Source organism: Mobula birostris, chromosome 21, assembly GCF_030028105.1.
Source record: "Mobula birostris isolate sMobBir1 chromosome 21, sMobBir1.hap1, whole genome shotgun sequence".
Taxonomy (NCBI): Eukaryota; Metazoa; Chordata; class Chondrichthyes; order Myliobatiformes; family Myliobatidae; genus Mobula; species Mobula birostris.
Window position 1 is genome coordinate 37,998,269 of NC_092390.1, and position 21,334 is coordinate 38,019,602.

Sequence of the window (21,334 nt, forward strand, 5' to 3'; positions counted from 1 at the left end):
GCTTCTTGTGATGCACATTTGTTTCTGCTCTTATTCTACTTTCACCATCAGATGGGAGTGCTTCAATCTCAGAATCTGAATCAGGTTTATTATCACCGGCATGTGACATGAAATTTGTTAACTTAGCAGCAGCAGTTCAATGCAATACATAATATAGAAGAAAAAAATAAAATAATAATAATAATAATAATAAACAAGTAAATCAATTACGTGCATTGAATAGATTTTAAAATGTGCAAAAACAGAAATACTGTATATTAAAATAAGCGAGTTAGTGTCCAAAGCTTCAAAGTCCATTTTGGAATCGGATGGCTGAGGGAAAGAAGCTGTTCCTGAATCACTGAGTGTGTGCCTTCAGGCTTCTGTGTCTCCTACCTGATGGTAACAGTGAGAAAAGTGCATGCCCTGGGTGCTGGAGGTCTTTAATAAAGGATGCTGCCTTTCTGAGACATTGCTCCCTAAAGATGTCCTGGGTACTTTGTAGGCTAGTGCCCAAGATGAAGCTGACTGAATTTACAACCGTCTGCAGCTTCTTTCAGTCTTGTGCAGTAGCCCCTCTATACCAGACAGTGGTGCAGCCTGTCAGGATGCTCTCCACGGTACAAATATAGAAGTTTTTGAGTGTATTTATTGACATGCCAAATCGCTTCAAACTCCTAATAAAGTATAGCCGCTGTCTTGCCTTCTTTATGACTACATCAATATGTTGGGACCAGATTAGATCCTCAGAGATCTTGACACCCAGGAACTTGAAGCTGCTCACTCTCTCCATTTCTGATCCCTCTATGAGGATTGGTATGTGTTCCTTCGTCTTACCCTTCCTGAAGTCCACAATCAGCTCTTTCGTCTTACTGACATTGAGTGCCAGGTTGTTGCTGCGGCACCACTCCACTAGTTGGCATATCTCACTCCCGTACGTCCTCTCGTCACCACCTGAGATTCTACAACAATGGTTTTAAAAACAATCTATTGCTTTTATTCCTAATTTCTGAAGAACATGAGAAAATTTTGGTCTGTGCTGAGGATTCTTTCATATTTCACCTCCTAGGGATTGGGAAGGACCACTCAAAGATACAGGGCGGAACATGAGCTTGGAGGCAGGGGATATCAGTAAGGTGCTAAATGAGTACTTTGCATCAGTATTTACCAAGGAAGAGCATTTCAGGATGTATATTGTTTGCTGGGGCCTTGACCAATATCTCCACAACCTCTCTAGCCACAGGTGATGTCCCAGTGGGCATCATTATTAAGAAGGAAGTAGAGATAATCCTGGAAACTACAGACTAGTGGGAGTCTCACGACAGTGGTAGGGAAGAAGATACTTAGGGATTGGATTTATAAGCAATGGGAAACCTATGTCCTAACTAGGGACAGTAAGCATGGCTTTGTGTGGGGAAAGTTGTGGCTTACTAACTTGTTGAGCTTTTCAAGGAGTTTATGAAGGTGATTGATGAAAGTAGAGCTGCGGATGTTGCCTACGTGGATTTTAGTAAGGTGCTTGGAAAGGTCCCTCATGGAAGGCTCATCCGGAAGATAAACATGCACGGGTCCCACGGTTAACTAGCTGCTTGGATTCAGAATTGGCTTGCACATAGAAGACAGAGGGTAGTGTTCAATGGAACATATTCTGGCTGGAATAGTGGTGTCCTGCAGGAATCCATACTTAGACCTCTGCTGTTTATGATGTATACTGCATAATGACATGAATTTTTTTGACTGAGTTGATAAGATGTGTTAGTGGTGCTGTGGACAGAGTAGTAGACTGGCAAAGGGTACAACAGGATATAAATCAGTTGCAATTATTAGGGGAGAATGGCGGATCAGGTTTAACTGGGGCAAATGTGAAGTGTTGCACTCTGGGAGTTCAAATGTAAGGAGACAGTACACAGTTAATGGCAGTGTCGATGTGCAGAGGGATCTTGGAGTCCGAGTCCATAGCCCCTTGAAAGTGGCCACACAGTTTGATAGAGTGGTAAAAAAGACACATAGTTTGCTTGTACTTATTTGTCAAGGAACTGAGTTCATGAGTTGTGAAGTTATGTTGCAGCTTTATAAGGCTCTAGTTTCAATGGGTATCTTTAATGTCAGAGAGCATCTGTTAGTCTTGCGAGACCATGGATCTGTGCCTGGAAAGTCTTCACTCTCCAGGGCGCAGGCCTGAGCAAGGTTGTATGGAAGACCAGCAGTTGCCCTTGCTGCAAGTCTTCCCTCTCCACAACACCGATGTTGTCCAAGGGAAGGGCATTAGGACCCATACAGCTTGGCACCAGTGTCGTCGCAGAGCAATGTGTGATTAAGTGCCTTGCTCAAGGACACAACACGTTCCCTCGGCTGGGGTTCGAACTCACGACCTTCAGGTAGCTAGTCCAATGCCTTAACCACTTGGCCACATGCTCCCAATAATGTCAGAAATGTATATAATATACATCCTGAAGTTTTTTTTTTCGCAAACATCCACAAAAACAGAGGAGTGCCCAAAGAATGAATGACAGTTAAATGTTAGAATGCCAAAATGTCCCCCAGCATCTCCCTCCCACACATAAGCAGCAGCAAAGTGATGACCCCCCCCACCAGCAAAAAAGCATTGACGCCTCCTCCCCCCCATCGAACACTCAAGTGCGCAGCAAGGCATCAATAAAGACACAGACTTGCAGTACCACAAAGACTACTCGTTCACTCGGTAATTTGACATACCACAGGCTCTCTCTCTCTCTGTATAATAAGGGAAAAAGAAGTGTCCCCGTTTCACAGCGAGAGGGGAGACATATCAAAGCAACTCACTGATTTACGATGTTAAAAGTCTGTTGCGTCGCTTTTTCCGAGCCCTGTGCCCAAAGAAGTCAGGTCTCTGGGCACACAGCCAGCAGCCAGCTTGCTACGTTCAATCTTCTTTCTCCCAGGACACACCAGTTTTCTGCGGTGGCACCAACCCCAAATCCATCCATCTCCAGAGCCATGAGAACCCAGCACCCTGAAGGCCCACTAGTCTTCTAGGCCGCGTCCTTGGTATATCGTGAAACGGCCAGTCATAAGACCCCGAGAGCGGGTCCCATTTCCGCAAAGAACCAAAGTCAGCATGTAACTCCAGGTCAAGGTCTTCAAAAGAACCCTGAAAGGGAAAAATCGAGATATTAAAGATAGAAATAGAGTTGTTTCCGAAGATGCAAGTAAAGGAGTTGCCATTAGGCGCCATTGTCCTCCTAAGCCCCATCCAAGTAAGGCTGCACCTGGAGTATTGCAAAGTATTGCATTGCAGTAATGGTTGCCCCATTATAGGAAGGATGTCAAGGCTTCAGGGAGAGTGTAGAAGATGCTTACCAGGATGTTATCTGGATTAGAGGGTATGTGCTATAAGTAGAGGATGGACAAATTGGTTTTGTTTTCTTTGGACCAGAAAAGGCAGAGAAGAGATCTGATAAAGATTTATAGGATTATGAGAGTCATAGATACAGTACACAGCCGATATCCTTTTCCCAGGATTGAAATATCTAATCCCAGAGGGCATTCAATTAAAGTAAGAGAGTAAGTTCAAAAGAAGTGTACAGAGAAAAGTTAAACACAACAAGTAGTGGGTGCCTGGAATCCTTTTCCCTACCACTGTTGTGAGACTCACCAATCTATAGTTTCCAGGATTATCCTATTTCCCCTCTTGAATACTGAAGCAGCATTGGCTACTGCCATTCCTCAGGGACATCGCCTGTGGCTAGAGAAGACATGAAGATATTGGTCAAGGCCCCAGCAATCTCATCCTTTACCTCTCTCAATGGTGGTGGAGGCAAATACAAAAGAGGTGTTCGTGGCTTTTAGACAGGCACATGAATGTGTAGGAAATGGAAGGATACAGTATGGATGTTGTGAAAGCAGAAGGGATTAGTTGGGCATTATATTATTGATTTCATGAGTTCAACACAATATCGTGGACTAAAGGGCCTTTTCCTGTGCTATACCGTTCCATGTTCTATGTTCTAAGATTTATAAATTTGCATCATTCTTAAAGACAACTCTATTATAGTTCCTACTTCAGTAGAAATTAACGTCTTATTTTATGTTGTGTTTTATTTAGAAAGCATATTTTTCCCAAAAAATGTTAGGAACATCCAACACCGAATGTTTTTATCCAATTTCTCCAGGTGCTTCACATTTTCAAATTATTAGAATCATTCAGTGCTTCTTCCCGAATACTGAAACACACAAAATGCCTCCCAATTTGTATTTTTGCATTTTTTCAAGTAGCTCCAACTGTCAGATAAACCCACAGATTTTCTGCAAGATAGATATAGTAACGTCTTCATTTTGTTCACTTCTGTGCTAATTAATCTTAAAAGGCAATGAGGCGATGAGACAAAAATACCGCATTTCATCACTGTCAACTGCACTCAATGTGATTGTTTTCAAATTTGAAAACTTATTCACTTTCCTATGCATTTAAGTAAGAAGCCAAGCCAAATAATTCAAGTACATAATGTATGTGTTTCAATTTAGATACAAATATAGTTAACAGTTTCTTTTCAATTTCAGAAGGTTGTAATTCAAAACTACTATTAGTAATTAAATGTTCAAAAGTGAAAGCATTACAATCAATGAAATGATCCGAAACTTCCAGAGCTTGCTAACTTTCAGAACTGATAATATTGCTAAAATTGCTTCACATAACTGCAAGTGTTAACTGTAAGGCAGCACCTATGATACAAGATTGCAGTTATTACTGCCCTCAAGCAACTAACAACTATTGCAAATATAATTGTTAATAATACTTACCTACTCAATAAATATTATTGATATTCAAAGCCTGAAAAATACCTGATAGTACAATGCTTTGATTCTTTTCTGAAGATGATTTCCTTAAAAAATACAACATTATTACAGGGCTTGACAGAATAGATACCAGTTTTATGTTTCTCCTGGATGAAATGTTTGGAACCAATGGTCAGTCTTAAAAAAAAACTATTCAGTTGTTCAGTATCGCAATTAAAATAAATTTCTCCCAGAAGGTAGCAAATTGATTTTGTATCAAGAAAGCTGTGGATGTTTTGTTGCTGGGTAGCAATCAATTGACTTTCTGATTTATGAATCAAAATAAATGGGGTTAATGCAAGGGCGTGCCACTGAGGTAAAAGATTACACCTGATTTTTCTTTGAATGGCAGGGCAGATATGAAGGGGAAAATCCTGTTCCTTATACTTTAATAAGAAGACATTATATTTTTATGTTTCTGTTTTAACGAGAAGACTTTTGAGAAGACACAACAGATCCAGAAACTTAAAAAATAAACACAGTTTTTTTTTGCTTTCTTATCAATGCATTTCAGTTAGGATAGTCTCTAAATCAACTGAAAACTTACCTTACATACTATCTTAATATGCAGTTAGTGAATTATGTAGGGCATATGCAGGAGTCCATAAGTAATCAAGCAAAGCAGAAGAGGAAGAGGGAAGAGATCATAAATTGTTGCCTTATAACACTATTAAATTAAAATTCTAAGATAATGTCAAGGATATTTCCAGTAGAATCAAGTCCACTCTTGTGCAAGTGACCTACCTAGGCCAATTATCAGTTCCTCAAGGAAAGTTTCTGCAGAAAATTATCTTTGACTGCAAGTCAATCAGGCAGTAATTGTCCTGGAGGAAGTAGGAATGTTCGCAGATGACTGCATAATGTTCTGCACCATTCATGACTCCTCAGATAGCGAAGCAGTTCATACCATGGTCTGAGTCGACATTCCCTCCCCCTCTCCCCTCCTCATACCCAAATGCAGCAGGACCTGGACAATATCTGGGCTTGGGCTGACAAGTGGCAAGTAACATTCCAGCCACGCAAGTGCCAGGCAATGACCATCTCCAACAAGAGAGGCTCTAACCAACGTCCCTTGATATTCAGTAGCATCACCATCACTGAATCCCCTAATATCGACATCCTGAAGGTTACCATTGACAGGAAGCTGAACTTGTCTAGCTATATAAACACCACGGCTACCACAGCAGGTCAAAGGCTAGGAATCCTGCAGTGTGTAACTCACCTCCTGACTCCCCAAAGCCTGACCACCATCTACAAGGTTCAGGTCTGGAGTGTAATGGAATACTCGCCTCTCACCTGGATGAGTGCAGCTCCATGAATACTCAGGAAGCTTGACACCATCCAGTACAAGGCAGCCCATTCGATTGGTATCCCTTCCACAAGCATCCAATCCCTCCCCCATCAACGAACAGTTGCAGCATCGTGTACTATCTACAAGATGCACTGCAACAACACTCAAACATTCCTAAGGCAGCACCTTCCAGACCCATGGCCACTACCATCTAGAAGGATGAGAACAGCAGATACCTGGGAACACCACCACTTGGAAATCCCCCTCCAAGTCACTCACCATCCCGACTTGGAAACACATCACCGTTCCTTCATTATTGCTGGGTCAAACTCCTGAAATTCCCTGTCTAACAGTACTGTGGGTGTACCTACACCTCAGGGTCTGCAACAATTCAAGACGACAGCTCATCACCACCTTCTCAAGGGCAACCAGGGATGGGCAATAAATGCTGGCTTAGCTGGAAATGCCCACATCCCGTAAATAAATAAATAAATAAATAAATAAATAGATAGATAGATAGATAAATCTGACGGTGGTGTCTGAAAAAAGGATGCTGTCTAAGTTGCATGCCATCTTGGTCAATGTCTCCCATCCACGACATAATGTACTGGGTGGGCACAGGAGTACATTCAGCCAGAGACTCATTCCTCCAAGATGCAGCACAGAGCGTCACAGTAAGTCATTCCTGCCTGTGGCCATCAAACTTTACAACTCCTCCCTTGGAGGGTCAGACACCCTGAGCCAATAGGCTGGTCCTGGACTTATTTCCTGGCATAATTTACATATTACTATTTAACTGTTTATGGTTTTATTACTATTTAATTGTTTATGGTGCAAATGTAATGAAAACCAATTTCCTCCAGGATCAATAAAGTATGACTATGACTGACTAAATAAATAAATAAATCAATGTGGGGATCCTGCCAGATGTTTCTCTGTGGAGGCAGCCAAAATCATTTGATGGCATTGTTCATCACCAGAAGTCTCAAGTTTCAAGGTTCTGATACCAATAGATACCAATAACATACTCAGGGGTGTGATCACGTGCTCCTATCACTGGTCTCCATTTACCAAAAGACAGGTCTCTGTTTACTAATCACACATTCTGCGCATGTTGATATTGCTTTGTAAATATGATTGAATGTGATGATATCCTTGCAACGGGGAACGAAGTCAATGCAATGACCCCCAATGTATAACTATATTTTATTTTTTAAAAAGTATCTTTATAGAAAAGTGAGGGAAACGCACACCTCTACCTCAAAATATAACACAATAGGGCCCAAAACCAGAATAGGGCATTTCTTCGGGCATTGGGCACTCCTGTCGTCAGTCGTCACATCGTCATCATCATCAGGTGCCGTGCCCAGATTGAGCTTTGACTGCCATGGCCCACACACTCCTGATTTGAGTCAAGTGGATCAATTCATTGGTATGCATTTCCAGTTCTCTGGCTGCTGTCTCCATCATCATTTGTCTTTGCCTTCCTTTACTGTGCATTCTAACTCCTCTTTCCTAATCACATGTCCAATGAAGTTACGTTGCCTTTTCATGATCTCATACGTTATTTCTCTTTTTGTGCTTGCTCTGTTCATGACATCCTCCTTAGATATTCCTTTTGTCCATGATATTCTTTTCATCCTCCTCAAAAACCACATCTCTGCTGCTTCAATTTGTTTCCTCATGTTACTAGATACTGTCCAACATTCTGATCCATATAACATAACTGTCTTCACAAGTAATACTTATTGTCGTAAATGAAAATGTATGAATGTCTATGATTTTTTTTGCATGTACCACTGCTAGTTTACTCCTTGATGTAATTGGTCAGGATCACTGCCATTCATCTGTTTCCCCCTTCTGAATAGAAATGGTAACAGGAGAGTTGAAACTGTACGCCTGCGGAACCCGTTGCATTTTACAATAAACGTGATTTCATTGAAACAGGGTTTTTATCATACCGTGGTTTTGCGCATTATGAAACTGATTTATGACCTGATTGAGGTTCATGGGTGTGTCTAACTCTATTCTAACTTAAGAATATTAATATTTAGCGGCTGTCTGTCGTGTGTTGACCACTACCATAATTTCCCTTATCAGGTTAAGGCGTAGTTTTTAACAAATGCTTAATTATTGACTATAGTAATTGGCAGAGTTTATGGCCAGCGGCAGGATTACAACAGTGAGTTATCAAGACACTCATTCAACAGCTGTGACGCTTGAACAAGTTAACTAAGGCTTTCCCGAGGCACATCCACGAATTTTCCACTGGTTTTGAGAAGTTCCCGTTTACTTATGCGCTACGTGGCAATGCTTTTTGCAACTCGCGTTCCGTGGGGTGTTTTTCGGTGTTAGCCCTTGTGTAGGTGGCGCAGGTACTGGCTTCCAGGTGTGGTAACCAATCCGCCTCAACCTATGCATCTCTCATTAAAGATCTCATTACTAGCCTATGAATCATTTCCCCTTTCACCACTGGGGAGGTGGTAGATGCACTGACGATGTCAGGCTGAACCCGGCCGTTGCACACATTCGTGCTTGCTGTTTGGGAATGTCAAAATGCTTCGTTTAATAGTAGAATCAGCCAGTAATCTTCCATCATCAACATTTGGAACGCCCGACCCGATAGTATCGATCATTTTTAAAGGTAAGTTTTTTTTTAATATTCACAATCTGTGTTCCAGAAATACCACAACATTAACTGCACGGCCGTCAGACGTTGTTGGAGGAATTCGATTAATGCTTTTATTAAAACAGTTCGTAAAAAGGAATTTTCTTTTAATTCGGCGATTGTTTAAAGTTGCCGATGGGTGTGTGAATGCGCCGTTTCTCCGCCCAAACTTCTGAACAGTGGGGAGGATAGATTGTTATTTGTGATAAAATCTTAGTCAAACTCCGTCCTGTCGCCAATACTTACCTCTCTCTTTCCCTGCCCACGCGCAACTTCCTAATTCGTGAATTCATTTAAAAGTTTCATTTTTGCCTTTTAAGGCGTGGTCGCTTGCTAATATTGGAAAGCTAAGTTTGGGAAACCATTTTAAGGATTACCTCACGTTGCATGTTCCCGTATTTCGTCCTAAATAGTTTGGGAAATCAGTTTAACATAAGCTAAAACTGATTTCTACAGCTTTTTTAACATTAACTCCAAAGCTCTTTATCCTTCAATGGGTTAACATTTCTACTTTTACATTAGTAGGAGGGATATACACATACAAGCCAACTTCCTCGTTGACTGGAAATGTTTAATGTTCTTTAAGTGTCATTGTAGACGTTGTATATTGAACCATAAGTCCCTCACTCAGTAAGCCATTCATGTCAAAACATAAAACAAACATTTTTCTTGCATAGTTTGTCCTAAGTTGATCGAAGCTCCTCCTATTTATTGGGCCAGTTATCAACAGACTGTGTCTTTCTCCCCTCGCCTACTTGTGTAAGCAAGCAGGAATTCTTCAGGACTATCCTAAATTTTATGTTGTTAATAAACTGGAGATAAAAATTAATCTTTAAAAGGAAAACGTGGGTGACACCTTTCTATTGCTGGCTTATCGAGTTAGCAAAATGGCCAAGCTTGTAAGGAAAAGAGAGAGGGAAAAATCACAAGCATTAAATAAACTGTAAGTGCTGGAAATCAGAAACATAAACAGAAAATTCTGGAAGTACTTAACAGGTCTCACAGTGAACAATTTCAACTCCACTGGCTATTTCTTGACCAAAGGTGTAGCTGTGGAAAGGGTACAAAGTTAGATTGGTCCAGTTTTATTTGAATTGTGGGATGACTCCACCCTTGGGTACTCCCAATAGATTGACAACTACTGTATATTGAAACTGCTTCCTGTCCCCATATTTAATTAGGTTTGCAGCTAATTTTCACCCTATTCGTTACTTTCATATGATGCATCTGATTTCTCTTTCAGTTTTTTTCACTGTCAGTGGATGTGATGAAAAACATTTGAGCACCTGACCTATTTTGACCATCCCCCTCTGCCTCTTGGAAGGATTCAGTTCTCCTAGTTCCTTGCCTCTGTTGTATTTTTTCTGAAAATTTGTACACAATTCGCTTGGCACTGATGGCCAAAGGCCTCCATTGCATTTCATCTGTCTTCTGCATCTCTGTTCTCTTCCCCCACTCTTCGACAAAGGAAAAACCAAGTTTCTGCAGTTTCATCTTCTGCCACACCAGACTCTGAATTCAATAGATCATAGAACAGTACAGAGACAAGATGTTTATCCCACGATGTCTACACCAAACACAACGTTCAATTTACTTAGGTCTCTTCTGCATGCGTATGTCCGTCTATTCATATTCATGTGCCTCTCTGACAGCCTGACTGGCTGCATCACTGCCTGGTATGGGAACTGTACCTCCCTTAATCGCAGGACTCTGCAGAGAGTGATGTGGTCAGCCCAGCACATCTGTAGTTGTGAACTTCCATGATTCAGGACATTTACAAGGACAGGTGTGTAAAAAGGGCCCGTAGGATTATTGGGGGCCCAAACCACCCCAACCACAATCTATTCCAGCTGCTACCATCTGGGAGGCGGTACCGCAGCATAAAAACCCGGACCAACAGGCTCTGGGACAGCTTCTTCCACCAGGCCATCAGAGTGATGAACTCATGCTGACTTGGGTGTACTCTATATTCCATTAACTGTTCTATTTATTATAAATTACTATGATTGCACCTTTAGATGGAGACATAACGTAAAGATTTTTACTCATGTATATGAAGGATGTAAGAAATAAGGTCAATTCAATCCAATTCTTAAACACCACCAGAGTATTTGTTCCAGGTACCTACCACTCTCCATGCTTTTTTATTTCCTTTATGATTCCTCTTTTTACCTTGAGTGCGTGTCCTTTTGTACTTGAGAATCCTGGTAATCCTCTCCTGCACTTCAACATCCTTCTTGTCATGGGATCAAAGTATGGGTAAGATTTGTTATCAAAGTACACATTATGAAATACTACCTCAAGTTTCATTTTCTTGAAGGCATTAATTACACTCAATGTGCAACAGAACCAAAATTTTATAATTTTTCATAATTTCTGCCATCTTCGGTATTCTGCATCCTTTCATGTACTTTGAAGGGACTATTCTCTTCTCTGGTCTATTCTTCAATCTCACTGGTCACTTTCTGCTCTATGCACTTCCCATGCAACCACAGCAAATGCAAAAGTGCCCTTGTATTTCCCTTCCACCATCCAAGACTCGAGCAGCCTTTACATGTGGGAAAAGAAGCAAAGATTTACTTGCGCTTCTGCCAGTCTAGTGAATTGCGTTTGAAGTTAGCAATGTGATCTACAGTGTTGGAGAAAATGAGTAGATGGGGTAACTCCTTGGTAGAGCACCTGCATTCAGACCACAGATGATCAATAGCTACCTTTTACCAGTCACTCAGATTTTCCATTCTGCTCTCAAGTTGACCTATGTGTGTCTGGTCTCCATCATTGTTACAAGGAGTCCTAATGCGAGCTTGAGGAAAGGGACCTCGACTTCTATCTGAGCACATGTACAGAAAACTGCACTGATACTGAATTCTACAACTTATGATGACCTACTTTCTCCTTCTATATTAGAACAAACTTTTTGTTGTAAGTCTTCTGTCTGTGATTTGAGCTTAAAATTTCTATTTGTTTTACTTTGCCTCTCCATTAGAGCACTGTAGTCTGTTTTTTGCCAATGCATCATATTTCCTGCAATTCTTCAATTACCCGTAAAATAACTTGTTCCCATGGCAGCCCTGGCTGTAACCCATCACAGATATTCCATCTGCAATATTCTGTAACTCCAAACGTAACACTGACTCAAGAGAAATTAGGTTCTGGAAAGGTTGCTGTGAGAAAGCAGGAGAATGAGGTTGAAAGGGAAATGCATCAGTCATGGTGAAATGGTGGGACAGACTCAATGGACCAAATGGCCTACTTCTGCTCCTATGTCTTAGGAAAAATGAGAGCCTAGCAAAGGTGCGCACGTATCATGTGGTAGCATCATGATGTATGCAATTTGTGTATTTTTACATACAACACATAATGAATTATTAAAATGAACAAGAATGCCTAAACAAACAATATATTTAGGCTTACTCAAATACTACAGAAATATTAAATACACAATACTCCTTCCTGCTTAGCTGTAAACTCCAACTCAATAGAGAGTACATCTCAAATATATGCATAATATACTTGACAATGCAACTACTATATACAGACATCTGCAGCATAGTAAATTTTAAATTGGCCCGTTTGGGCCTAGAGATTTAATCAATGTGGAGGATTTCTTACTTTTGTGGGATAACAACTTTCCTGACAAGGGAGGTTACTCTGCTTGGCAGGTGAGACTTGTGGCTGTGAAACAATCTCAGGTTCTGGGGCTTCCTCCTCATTTGACTCCGAGACTGCAGGAGGTGGTTCTGACAGCTCTGGATCTACTTCATTCCTCGCCTCTCTCCGGGTCCTGGCTCTTTTTCTTTCTCTTTTTCATACCTTATTCTTTCTCACTCACTTTCTTTCTCTCTCCTCTCATTTTCAATTTCTATTTTCTTGTCAGTATATCTGAATTAGCAAATTTCTCGAGAAATTGGGTCTCGTTTATCCTCTTCCATTTCCAAAGCACTTATTTCCCTTTATCTTCTTTTGAAGATGTGCATCTTGATCTTGGGAAGCAGCATTTATTTCACTGGAGTATTCTCTTATTAATCCTTCTGTTGCTCCCTTTCCAAACTGATCCATCCCCTTAGTCTCCTCATCCAGAACATCATCTGACAAATCATCTGTTTTCGTATCTCCATTGACTCTTTCTTTTTGGCCTACCATTCATCCTGCTGGGCTTTGGTCTTTGCATCTACTTTTACAAGTAGCTTTTTGTATCTCATTTGAAGTTTATGCAATAACCTTAATACTCGCAGTGTAGGTTCTAGTTCTTTATAACCACAAAAGCTGAATGCTTGCAGTATTCCTAAAACTCCTTGAGCTCTCTTCCTGCTTAAACCCAAGCCACATTTAGCAAGTGACTGCCTGATTAATATATCAGAAGCTTTCTCAGATACGTTGCCTACAAAAACTGTTGTAGTCAGACCACTCCTTTGGTCTCCCTGAGATGCTCTTTATATGTGTCCTACGTTGTTGCATTTTCTGTAAGTTTTGTGTTGAAACCTGCATTGGCCTGGTGTATGAGAGCCCCTGCCACAACAATAACACAATTTGTTCAGCCACATAGGCTTCCATCTAGATGCTACAATTTTGTTCATGCTCACATTCATTCCTGACTGCAACTCAATTGCAGCTCTATCTGCTGTTTCCATTAAAACAGCAGTTTCAACTGCTCTTTTAAATGTAAATTGTACTTCAGTTAGAAGGTGTTTTTGAATGCTTTCTTGTAAGATTCCACAAATTAAACATTGTCTGTGCATCATTAAGCCCATTACCAAACTGACAACTTCAGTTCAGCCATGTACGCTGAAATGGACCTCCTTTCCTTAATCGTAAAGAGTTCTGCAATCAACAATGGTTTCAGTTCTAAATGTTCCTGCATTGCTTTCACAATATCAGCTAAACTCATTTCTGCTGACTTGGTTAGAGCAATCAAACTCTTAAGCAAACTATATGGTATTAAACTCAATGCACTAAGCAAAACTGGTACTTGTTTCTCATTGGCTATTCCATTTGTTTTAAAGTGCTGTTCAATCCATTCTGTGTACAATTTCCAGTTATCTGTTGTGTCATGGAATGTGTCAATCTTTCCAATGTAGCCAGCCAATTCTGCTTTTTTAATTATTGTCATCTGGTACTCACTGATGATGAACTTGTGAATTCTTCCATTTTCTGCCTTTTTTTTGAAACTTGATCATGTCTTTTTTTTAAACTTGAATGTTTCCCTGCAATTCCATTGGTAGGTAGTCATCTTGGTTCATTTTTAAAAATGCCTCACTGCCACTGTTATGTTTTGTAATGCCAAACATAACACTAATTGAAAGGAAAAATAGGAGATGCCAGTCTTAGTTTGCTTTTTTACTTTAAGCGAGGCACGCATGTATCGTGTGGTAGAATCATGATGTCTGCAATTCATGTATTTTTACATATAACCTGCAATGAATGACTTAAATGAACGAGAATACTTAAACAATATATTTACAATATTATTCAAATACTACTGAAATATTCAATACACAACACCATCCTTTGCCAGAGTTGCTAACTCTTCTCGGCAATTTTCCTTGTTCCGACAAAGGGTCTTCTACCTGAAACATTTAACCCCATTTCGCTTTCCACAGATGCTGCCTGACCTAATTTCTAGCATTGTGGCATTGTTTCAGAAAACCCCAAGACCCTTCTGATATTCAGTATTTTGGTTGTTCCCACGTCATGTTCATTTTATGAACCTTTATTTATATCTTCTAATTTCCTTGGTGTCCAAGAAAATAACTCCGTCTGGCCTTGGCTACAGCCATCCAAATGAGATGGGACTAAAATTTTCAACCTCTCACAAGAGGGTATTTGTGTCCTTCCAAGGCTTGTCTTAAAATTATGTTCCCCGATTTTGGATTCTAGAGCAGGGGTTCCTAACCGGGTGCCCATGGACCCCTTGCTCAATGGTATTGGTCCATGGCATAAAAAAGGTTGGGAACCCTTGACGTAGAGGAAGCAGCCAGCAGACAACAATCCTTTCAACATCGTGTATGCTTGAGTAAGACAACATATTGCTGATATACTATCTGACTTGTGCTGAGTTAGATGGCCTCCGTCTGGAGTGTCGCAATTGGGATCAGTGTCCCGTGCAATAAGATTAACTTCTCAGTTGGATATTTTTTGCTGTTCAATTACCTCATGGTAGATTTCTCTGAGGTTCTGAGCTGATAAGGGGATCTAGATTGCCTGTGATATCTGTATGGTCTTTGGGCCAGATGAGGAGCAGCCAGCTGAGACTGCAAAAGGAGCAAGTGCTCTTAAAACTTACCATACCAAAGAGTGGATATCATCAAAAGAAATCACAAAACAAAACATTCCACAGATTTTGTTTTGATTAAATATAACTGTGACGTTCACTCTTTTCTGCTGTCTGTTTTCACTGTTAAGAATTATTCTTCAGATTGTTTGTGGGAGGAGGTGGAGGAGCTCAAGGCTTGGTGCCAGGCAAGTGACCTCTGCCTCAATGTCAGTTAGATAAAGGAGATGGTTATCAACTTCAGGAGATTTGCACCTCTCACACCCCTCTTTACATTGGTGGTACAGCAGTGGAACCAGCAAGCAGTTTGAAACTCCTGGGAATGCACATCTCACAACGTCTCATGGTCCCAAAACACATTGTACGCAATCAGGAAAACTCACCGGTGCGTCTACTTGCCGAGGAGGCGGAAGAGAGTAGAACTATGTGTGTCCACACTCGTGTCATTCTACAGATGTGCAGTAGAGAGCATCCTAACAAGCTGCATCACTGCATGGTACAGAAACAATAGACAATAGTTGCAGGAGTAGGCCATTCAGCCCTTCGAGCCAGCACCACCATTCACTGTGATTATGGCTGATCATCCACAATGAAACTGCACTCTGGAGGACAGGAAGGCTCTACGACAGGTAGTTAAAACTACCCGATGCATCATCGGCAGCAGTCTACCTGCCATCTAAGATGTATATATGGAAAGGTGCCGGAAAAGGGCCTGTAACATGAGGGATCCTACTCGCCCTGTCTATGTGCTGTTTGTCCCATTCCCATCAGGAGGAGGATACACAGCACACACTCTAACACCACCAGACTCAAAAACAGTTACTTTCGTGAAGCAGTGAGGATGATCAACACCTCCACCCCTCCACACCCCAACACGACTACTTTATCATTCTCTGTCAGTTACCTTATGTCAGAATCAGAAATGGGGTTAATAACAAAATATAAATATCAAATGTATATATATTTGATATTTATTTCCTAAATCATTGAATGTGTGCCTTCAGGCTTCTGTACCTCTTTCCTGATGGTAGCAATGACTTGGGTGATGAGGTCTTTAATGATGGATATAGCCTTTTTGAGATATCGCTCCTTGAAGATATCCCAGATACTATGGACGCTAGAGCCTATGGTGGCGCTGACTAAGTTTACAACTCTCTGCAGCTTATTTCAACCCTGTGCAGTAGCAACTCTCCCTCATACCAAAAGGTGATGCAGCCAGTGGGAACGCTCATCACGTTACACCTGTAGACATTTGTGAGAGTCTTTGGTGACATACCAAACCTCCTCAAACTCCTCATGAAATGTAGCCACTGTTGTGCCTTCTTTGTAGCTGCATCGATATGTTGGGTCCAGGATAGATCCTCAGAGATATTGACACCCAGGAACTTGAAATTGCTCACTCTCTCCACTCCTGATCCCTCGACAAGAACTGGTGTGTGTTCCCTCATCTTACCCTTTCTGATGTCCACAATCAGTTTTCTGTTCTTTACTGGTGCTGGATTCGAACCCGGGACCACTCGCCTCATACTCTAGTGCGGATGCGAGTACCCCACTGGCCAGCACACAATCAATAATATAAGCTACCTTATGCGTTTATATATTTTATTATCATTCTGTTCTTTATCTTAGTGAGTTTCTTTTGTGCTGCATCAGATCCGGAGTAACAATTATTTCGTTCTCCTTTACACTTGTGTCTGGAAAATGACATTAGACAATCTTGAACACGAGGAAATCTGCAGATGCTGTAAATTCAAGCAACCCACAAAAAATGCTGGTGAACGCAGCAGTCCAGGCAGCATCTATAGGAAGAGGTACAGTTGACGTTTCGAGCCGAGACCCTTCGTCAGGACTAACTGAAAGAAGAGATAGTAAGAGATTAGAAAGTGGGAGAGGGAGGGGGAGATCCGAAATGATAGGAGAAGACAGGAGGGGGAGGGATGGAGCCAAGAGCTGGACAGGTGATTGGCAAAAGGGATATGAGAGGATCATGGCACAGGAGGCCCAGGGAGAAAGAAAAGGGGGAGGGGGAAAAAACCCAGAGGATGGGCAAGGGGTATAGTCACAGAGGGAGAAAAAGGAGAGAGAGAAGAAAATAATAATTAATAATAAATAATGGATGGGGTAAGAAGGGGAGGTGGGGCATTAATGGAAGCTGGGGAAGTTAATGTTCATGCCATCAGGTTGGAGGCTACCCAGACAGAATATAAGGTGTTGTTCCTCCAACCTGAGTGTGGCTTCATCTTGACAGTAGAGAAGGCCGTGGATAGACATATCAGAATGGGAATGGGACGTGGAATTCCCATTCCGTTATGTCTATTCACGGCCTCCTCTACTGCCACACTCAGGTTGGAGGAACAACACCTTGTATTCCGTCTGGGTAGCCTCCAAACTGATGGCATGAACATTGACTTCTCTAACTTCTGCTAATGCCCCACCTCCCCTTCATACCCCATCCGTTATTTATTTATTTATTTTTAAAATTCTCCTTTTCTTCTCCCTCTGTCCCTCTCACTATACTCCTTGCCCATCCTCTGGGCTTCCCCTTCCCCCTTTCTTTCTCCCTAGGCCTCCCATACCATGATCCACTCCCTTCTCCAGCCTCGTATCCCTTTTGCCAATCAACTGTCCAGCTCCTAGCTCCATCCCTCCCCCCTGTCTTCTATCATTTCAGATCTCCCCCTCCTCCTCCCACTTTCAAATCTCTTACTATCTCTTCTTTCAGTTAGTCCTGACAAAGGGTCTCAGCCCAAAACATCAACTGTACCTCTTCCTATAGAGGCTGCCTGGCCTGCTGCATTCACCAGCATTTTTTGTGTGTGTTGCTTAAACAATCTTGAACCCTGTGTTTAATTTATCATTAATTACTACTTCAAAGTTTAAATCATGAGACATGAGAGTCTGTGACCGCCTTTAGAATGTAATACATTGAACAGTAATGATTGGGATTTCCCGTTCTAATATTTACAACAACAAACCATGCATTGTGATATCTGTTGCAAATATTTTTCATTTTAAGCCTGTGCTGTAAACATGAAGATGCAGAGTTTGGGAATCAAAGTCATTGATGTAATCCCTGGAAAAGGGATGTATACCCTGTCTGTTACATACCTCTTCCAGGTTTCGCTCGAATGCTTACAATCTCAAGATATCTGCCCAGTATTTGAAACAATGTTTGTCTATCAGTTTGTAGTCCAGCCCCATTCAAAGTTGTGCATAACTGATTTTGAAATGTATTATTAATAGTAAAATTGCAATTTTCCTACTGCAAAATTGAATGTTTATAGTGCTTGACTAGCATGAAATTAAATTTCAGGCAAATTAATAGAAAAGTAATTTTCCACTGCTGTTTTTTTAAACTAATTACAAATTAGCAAATTTAGTCTGCCACTGACACAATATTTTGAACGTAGAAATTATTATTTAAGAATGCTAATGCAATACAAATGTTGGTCAAACTTTTTCTCCCTGTTTCAATAAAAGGCTTTATTTGATGGATGAGTTTGCTAATACTTGCAGTGAGTGGGTTAGGAGTGAAGAAACTAGTCAACATTCGTGAAGTTTTAGGTAGATTTCCATTTGGTTCTGAACAAGGCCCAGTTCCCAGTCTATTCCATTCAAAAGCCAAGCTTTTCTTTGCCCTGTTTATTTTCCCTTCCCCAACCCTAATGTGTGTGCCAATACACGTGTGTATATGTGTGTGTGTGTATGTGTCTCCCCACACCACTGACATTGTGACCCACAATATACTTTCTGCTAACTGACAAATTGATTAGGCTGGAGATTTTAATCCCTCCTTTTTAGTCAAGTCATCTCTGAAGGTTGCCGAGAGAATTCTGCCTACAGTGTAGTGCCTTGAGGGGCAACTGATTGATCATGAGATTCTGTTTTTTTTGTTAGATGCTATCACGTCTTTGTTTCTAAGTATAGTAAGGATGACATTTTGTATTAGACCATAAGACTTAGGAGCATAATTAAGCCATCCAGCCCATCGAGCTTGCTCTATTGTACTTCACACAACTACAGCATTATTCATAGATAGTTAAGAAATTGCATGGAGTATTAGACGTTTCAGGTTTTGCTCTGCGAATGGAATGGTTTGGAAATGGTTTGCCTACACATAAAATAAAAAGAACAGATTGGAATTAATTCAGTAATTTGTACATGGTGGAATTTATTTTTAAAAAATACTTGAGAATTTACTGGGGTTCCTTTAGAAAATTTTCAATGTTTGCTTTTATCTTGTTTACTCTTCTGCTTCTACGAACATCCTGATGGTAATTTAGCCAGCTAATAAGTTCTCATTATTGTAAATGGGCGTATTTGCAGACACATCAACTCTTGTGAATCAACATGTACTGCAATTTACCTGCTACTGAGGGAGTTATTGAGGTATGAATAAACAGTACTGTATTATTGGGGAGTATTCAAGAGTCCTAAAGAAGGCAAATACTACAGTGCCGAGGAAGTAAAGTGCATTCAATTCAGATGTGTATAAACAAATATTATTTCTAGTTTGGTTTTGGTACAATTTTCTTTAAGAGACCTGAGTATCTGAGGAAATATTAAAGGATATGATTAAAATTCTACCTGGAGGAACATAAAGAATGACAGGATTCTTCACCCCCTAATCTAGAGTGTGGTGAATCAGTGGAATTTGGTTCCACAGAGGCCACCTCTAAGTACTGTATATTCAAGTCCTTGATTAATTAAGGGTTTTGGGGAGAAGGTAAGAAAATGGAGTGGGGGTTAAAATAATCAGCCATGATTGAATGGCTTGAAGGGCTGATTCTGCTCCTGTATTTTATGGTCTTGTAATGAATTTGCAAGCAAGAAGACATTTATTCATTTTCTAAATTGCTAATATGTTGGTTGAAGATTTTTTTTGATGTACATGATAATGGGAACTAGAAATAGGAATAAGTTATTTTGATTTGCATCTGCTCGATCATTCAGACAGATCACAACTGATCCATTAATTCCCCTGAATTTGTCATCTGGGCGTAAGTGTTGAGCAGATAAGCTGTCATTACTGTTTCAGAACAGGTTGCCGGGGAAATGACTAACATTAAGAACTCGTCTGTTTAGTGGATACTGAGTGTTTGAAATGGTTTAATATTGACATCATTTGACTATAGTAATTTATTAGTACCTAAAATAGTTGATTATTGCCTTATTTCCCCACTCAAAAACAAATTTATACCAAAATTATTCTACTGGCTTGAAAATTAGGTAGTCAAATAATCTGGTAAATTGTGGGTCATATATAATGCTTTTCAATGTGATTTTTTTTCTTTGCATTTCACCTTATAAATGTAACATTTAACTATTTCAGATGAAAAGAAGAAAACCAAGTCAGTTGATAATGAATTGAATCCTGTGTGGAATGAGGTGAGATTCCTTCGACAAAGATGTATTCTTAAATTTAAAACCTGTTTGAAACAATGTCTGATTTTGTCACTTTGGAGACTATAGTCTGAAATTTGGGACTCACTAAGTACTGCACAGCTACAGTTCTATAACCTTACAATCTGTGTGAATATGACTTTGTAACAGTAAAATGAATTTTACAATTCACTTTTCAATGATGTGTTGATCTGATGATCTCTCATTTCTGCTTGTTTCCAAAAAAACAACGGAGAGAAGACTATCATGAAAAATTCCCACCACTTCAAACTACTTCAATTATTCAGCATATATTAAAATAGTAATCATTATGAAGTATAGTTTATTCTGATTCATATTTTTGTTGACTATTGATTTATTTATTCACCCACAGAGAATTGAATTTGATTTGAAGGGAGTGGCCCTAAATGCTTCCTCGTCAATTCTTGTTGTGGTTAAGGACTACGAGACAATTGGAAAAGATAAGTAAGTGCTCTAACATTCAACTTTTTAATGCCCTCTAGTCTTCTTGCATTGGAGGTGTATCAGTATCAAAGCAATATGTAGTGTTTTACAAGTTGGTTAGCTTGAAGTTTTGGTGTAGTTAAGGCTCTATCGCTCCAGATGTCCGGAAACGCAGAATTGGTGAGCAGTTAATTTTGCTCCAAATAACTCTTGGCTTGTTTGTTCAGTATTGTGTAGTATATCCCATTGGATGCTACTTCCTAATCAGCATCGTGAGCCTATTGACTTAATTGATACCGGTCATTTTATCCAAAAAATAAAACCTTTTAGAGCTGTGAATGCCTTGAGGTCACTTGCCATATTATTATTCATAAGCAGTCAGGTCTCATTTGAACTCTGAACATTACCTCCTTGTATGTCAGCTGGGATCTGTATTTAATTTTGTTTGCTGGAAACATATGTC

General features: G+C 40.3%; 1 protein-coding gene across 4 annotated transcripts in view; it reads left to right on the plus strand.

Annotated features, from left to right (window-relative positions):
- Positions 1 to 8,324: 8,324 nt before the first annotated feature.
- LOC140185737 (myoferlin-like) overlaps positions 8,325 to 21,334 on the plus strand; it is a 267,873-nt gene continuing 254,863 nt past the window's right edge. For 2 of the 4 annotated variants that reach the window (XM_072239327.1, XM_072239328.1), the window contains exons 1-3: positions 8,325 to 8,729; positions 20,357 to 20,412; positions 20,801 to 20,892. In XM_072239327.1, the coding sequence (XP_072095428.1) occupies positions 8,642 to 8,729; positions 20,357 to 20,412; positions 20,801 to 20,892 (236 nt within the window). In that variant the 5' untranslated portion in view covers positions 8,325 to 8,641. The remainder of the gene's footprint in view (positions 8,730 to 20,356; positions 20,413 to 20,800; positions 20,893 to 21,334) is intronic. The other 2 variants (XM_072239329.1, XM_072239330.1) reach the window with 1 other exon arrangement.